We start from the raw sequence: 5018 nt of genomic DNA, 5'->3' as shown, positions 1-5018 counted from the left end.
CATCGTATGAAGTTATTATAATATTTTATATTAAACTGAAATACTTTGCCTTTTAACATCAGCATCAAATTATTATCAGACTTTGAAATGAGTTTAATTTAAATAATTAAATTCATAAACTGAATTATCAGATTCTTTTTTCATAAAAATAACTTTTTGTCTTTATTCTGCTAATATTACGGCGATAATATCGACGCTGCGCACACAGGAACAGACGACTGAAATATAATCCAATTTCTGAAATTAATTTCTGTCATTTCTAATTTCTTATTTGGAAAAGAAAATCTGAAATTATAATCTGTCATCCATCAGTTTATCAATCAATTTATTGATCCAGATATTAAGCTATGAAGGTTAAACTTGATTATGAATTAAAATTGTGCAGATTACAGCACAGTGTGTGTGTGTGTGTGTGTGTGTGTGTGGCTACATTACCCTTGGCTAACTGGTTCAACACATACTTGGTTACATTAGCATAATATTTGCACACAGCAGTGTGTTCTGGTTAAGGCAAACTGCAGCGTTTTGACATTAAAACCATCAGTTCATATTTAATACAGCAGAAAAACAAACATTATTAAAGGTTAAAGCAGCTTCTGTCTAAATGACGACACTCTGGCTCTTTATTTTGTTTTTCTTAAAACTTTCATATTTTCATAATAATCAAACTGCATTAAAGCTCAGATTCTATCTGAAACTCTTTGAATGTTTGTTTTCTTTTTCTTTTTTTTGGTTTAATAAACAACGTTCACATAAAAACTGAGAATTATTTTAAAGTTATGATGTAAATATGATAAAATATCAGTAAAAAAGGCCCAAAGATGCAGGTTTAGTTTGAATGATGGTTAAATTTGAGCATCTTCAAATAAAAACTACAAACATTTTAAAACAACAGTTTATGGAAATGATTCAGTTTTTTTTCTTTTCTATATTTTCTGTCTGTTTATAGCCTCAGCTGCATCTGTCTGTATATTAGGAAGCTAACGCTTAGCGGTTAGCATCCAGGTTATACTAGGAAGCTAATGTTTAGTGGTTAGCATCCAGGTTATATTAGGAAGCTAACGCTTAGNTTAGTGGTTAGCATCCAGGTTATATTAGGAAGCTAACGCTTAGTGGTTAGCATCCAGGTTATATTACGAAGCTAACGCTTCGCGGTTAGCATCCAGGTTATATTAGGAAGCTAAGGTTTAGTGGTTAGCATCCAGGTTATATTACGAAGCTAACGCTTAGCGGTTAGCATCCAGGTTATATTAGGAAGCTAAGGTTTAGAGTTAGCATCCAGGTTATATTGGGAAGCTAACATTTAGCGGTTAGCATCCAGGTTATATTGTGAAGCTAACGTTTAGGTGTTAGCATCCAGGTTGTATTGTGAAGCTAACGTTTAGGGGTTAGCATCCAGGTTGTATTGTGAAGCTAACGTTTAGGGGTTAGCATGCAGGTTGTATTGTGAAGCTAACGTTTAGGGGTTAGCATCCAGGTTATATTGTGAAGCTAACGTTTAGCGGTTAGCATCCAGGTTGTATTGTGAAGCTAACATTTAGCGGTTAGCATCCAGGTTATATTGTGAAGCTAATGCTTAGTGGTTAGCATCCAGGAGGAAACTTTCTCACAGTGAGAAACAGTCTTTGCTTACGCCTCAGGCTGGCTGTGAAAAATCTGACATTTCCAAGAGATTTGAAGCTAATTTCCATATTTTTATTCAGCTGTGGATCATAACTGAACATTTCATGGTTTACTGGGTTCATGTTGGGTTTGTGGTATTAATATTTACCTGATTTTTATTTTATGGCTGAAGCTTAAATAAATAAATGTCGCCTCTGTTTAAGAACAAGCAACACATCTTTCTGCCCTATTTTATTTTATTATTATACTAATTAAATGTATATTCTGTCTATAATTAAAATGTGACTGAAGTTTATCTGGTCTGAAACTAAAACATTATTCATGATTTCTTGTTTCTAAATAATGTGCTTTTATAGCTTTAATAGGATTAAAATAGCAGGAATTATGACACTGCAAAAACACAAATTTTTTTCAAGTATTTTAGTTCAGTTTCTAGTGCAAATATCTTAAAATACTGGAAATAAGACAAAACTAACTTGTAAGTAAATCTTCAGCAAGAAGTTTGTTTTAAGTCTATAATTCTTTAGTAATGATTAAAAAGTTATAGAAGTAAAGAAATCAGCTGCAGGAGATAAAATGTATTTAGAATAAATGTTCAAAGATTATTTCCTGAAAACAAACTGAAGCTAAAATTACCAGTTTGTCTTATTTCAAGTGAACTGGAGTATTTGTACTAAAAACTAAAATACTGGCTGATCAGTTTAGTTTGCAGTGAAATGTTTCATAGATTCTGATCTGTCCAGATGAGTTCCCGTCCACCGGACCTTACCGCTCCACTTCCTGTCTGCGAACGTCACAGAGCCGTCTGATTGGTTGAAAGAATTGTCCCGTTTCTGACGGCTGGGATCCAACTGGACCGAACCGGATCCAACTGGATCAATTCTGACTAAACTCCACATGCAGCTGAAGCAGCAGCCGGCGTTCCGCTCGATTCTGGTTCTGAGTTCTGGTCCCGGCTGGACCCTGGCTGTGTGTTTTCCACCAGAACCTGCTCCACCCCGTCTCCGTCCGCCTCTCCGGTCGCCAGCTGCTTCATCCTCAGGTTGATGGAGCCGTAGTTCCTTTTGGGCCGGACGAAGGCGGCGCGGCGGCGGTACATCTCGCCTCGGCAGATGGAGACCATGAGCAGGATGGACAGGAACATCCCGCCCAGCGTCAGCAGGCCCAGGCCGGCGATGATGCACCTGTCCAGGTGCGAGCCCAGCCGGGCGTAGTGCAGCTCCAGCTTCTCCATCTGCCGCGCCGACACAGAGTCCGGATCCACGCCGGCGTCTCGGGGGACGGTGTAGGCCACCACCACGAGCACGATGCCGCTCACCAGCAGAACCAGCGCCACCACGAAGCCCAGGTCCGCAGAGCGGCCGTCGGCCGGGCCCGGCGCCGCCAGGCCCACACCTTCATCACCTCCTCCTCCGGCGGCGCCGCCGTCCTCATCGTCACATGACTCTGGAGAAACCTGCAGCTGCAGGAGAAGAAAAGTGTTAAAAATACATAAATAATATTTTCATAAGGAACAAAGGATCAAAGATGGAGACAAACAAGAAGAAAAAGAGAAAATACACAAAAACATACGAGGATGTTGGTCCACACCGCAAAACACGAAATCTGTAAAAGTGTTCAGTTTCTGGTGCAAACATCTTATTACACTTAAAATAAGAAAAATTACTTAAAAGTAAAACAGGAGTTTATTTTTAGTCAATAATTCTTTAATATTGATTTAATAAAGTTCTAGTTCTCTTTTAATAAAAAGTTAATGAGGTTAGTGGTATGTGAAATGAACTAAGACACTAACAGAAATCCTGTCAGGGTTGGAGTTTTCAGTGTTTCCTGCCTGTTCATTCAACAAACCAAAAATAATAAAACTAAATAAAAACAAGAAATCTGAACTGATTCAGTGAGACGCTGAACAACATGTCAGAAATCATCATCACTCATTAGTTTGTGTTAAAATTTATATAAATTTTAATATCAAATCAGAAATTAGGGCTGCAGCTAATGATTATTTTAGTTATCAATTCATCTATTGATTATTCTGACAATTAATGGGATACAAATATTGGTACATTTGCAGATAAAAATCCTTCAGCATGAGAAAAACTCAGGCTTTCTGTTAAAGAGATGATCAGGGGATTGTTATTGATTAACTGATTAATAACTGCATAAAAGATGTTTGATGAAGTTAGAAATGATTTACAGACAAAATTGTTCCTGTTTAATAGAAACGCTTCAGATTTTTTGGACATTTTTTCTTCTCAGTGTTTTTCTTTCAGTTTGTTCTCTCTAAGTTTGCTAACGAATCATTCACTATTATTTCAATAACCGATTAATCACGGTTGATCGTTGCAGCCCTGAAAACAAATCCTGTCACCGTGCTGGTTCTGGGCGGACAGACGCGGGCCGGTTCCGGCTCGTCGTCCTGCTGGTAGGAGACGTTCTCGAAGCCTCCGGCGGCGCGGCGCCCCCCGCTGGCCGAGCGGCGGCGCTGCAGCTCCCGGAGCTCCACGGCGTTCAGAGACTCCATCGGTTCTGGTTCATGTCTTCACCGACCCGCTGCGTCCTCACTGTGGGACAGACATTAAAATACCGTTTAACAATCACAGTCTCTGACTCAACTTCATATTTATGCTTAAAAACGTTTTTTACTTTTCTGATTTTAATCTGAAATACCATGTTTACATCAACTGTAAGCAAAAAATCATCAACTGACTGAAATAAAAGCTTTAAAACATCAAGCAGTCAACCAAATGTGCTTTAAATTACTGAAATAAATTAACTTTTCAGTAGCGTTCACAATTTATGCATCTGACCATACTCAGATTGATTCATTTATGTTTGCAGTTAACATTCATTTAATCAAATGCAATTAAATTTGACATTTAAAAAGGTTTAAGAGACGCTTATGAGAAGTCGAGATGTAAAATCCTGGAGTGATTTGACGTTGTGTGTTTTTGAAAGAATCTGTTCAGTGCAGTTTATTCATACAGCATGAAACTCAGCAGATCACGCAGCTGCGCTTCCGTGAATAAAAACAATATTTCACCAGTGTCAAAAAAACAGCAAATAAGAAAAACGTCGTTCAGCGTCCTCCCACCACTTCCTGCCGACTTCTTCTTCACGGGTTCTGCCAGCAGTGACATCCTGTTTATCCTGTGATGCGAAAAAACAGTTTCGATTGAATTTTTATGGAAAAACTTTCACTAAACTAAGACAAAAACATCTTCGTCCTGCGCCAAGACTTCCTGTAGCGCAGTTTCCAGAATATTCATGTCAGGTGATTTAATAAATCTCAAATTACACAAGTAAACGTCAAAGGGAGCAACTACCGACTTTACAGCAACTTTACAGCAACTACCGACTTTACAGCAACTTTACAGCAACTACCGACTTTACAGCAA

The 5018-nt window shown here is 38.4% G+C and overlaps 1 protein-coding gene and 1 long non-coding RNA gene across 4 annotated transcripts in view; one reads left to right on the top strand and one right to left on the bottom strand.

Moving 5' to 3' along the window:
• The first annotated feature begins 94 nt into the window (after positions 1-94).
• LOC107834060 (uncharacterized) lies at positions 95-2700 on the top strand. Its single transcript, XR_001659842.1, has 3 exons — positions 95-1044; positions 1089-2572; positions 2609-2700. It is a non-coding gene; the product is annotated as an uncharacterized LOC107834060 (long non-coding RNA).
• The window catches only part of tmem74b (transmembrane protein 74B), a 9709-nt gene continuing 6657 nt past the window's right edge, over positions 1967-5018 (bottom strand). For 2 of the 3 annotated variants that reach the window (XM_007579220.2, XM_016664797.1), the window contains exons 2-3: positions 3992-4184; positions 1967-3085 (exon numbers count right to left, since the gene is read on the bottom strand). In XM_007579220.2, the coding sequence (XP_007579282.1) occupies positions 2510-3085; positions 3992-4144 (729 nt within the window). In that variant the 5' untranslated portion in view covers positions 4145-4184 and the 3' untranslated portion in view covers positions 1967-2509. The remainder of the gene's footprint in view (positions 3086-3991; positions 4185-5018) is intronic. The other variant, XM_016664799.1, reaches the window with a different exon arrangement.

The sequence above is a fragment of the Poecilia formosa genome, unplaced genomic scaffold (genome assembly GCF_000485575.1).
Source record: "Poecilia formosa unplaced genomic scaffold, Poecilia_formosa-5.1.2 Scaffold512, whole genome shotgun sequence".
In the NCBI taxonomy this organism is placed as follows: domain Eukaryota; kingdom Metazoa; phylum Chordata; class Actinopteri; order Cyprinodontiformes; family Poeciliidae; genus Poecilia; species Poecilia formosa.
The sequence above is the reverse complement of the archived record's forward strand: the minus strand, read 5'-3'. Positions and strand labels throughout refer to the sequence as shown.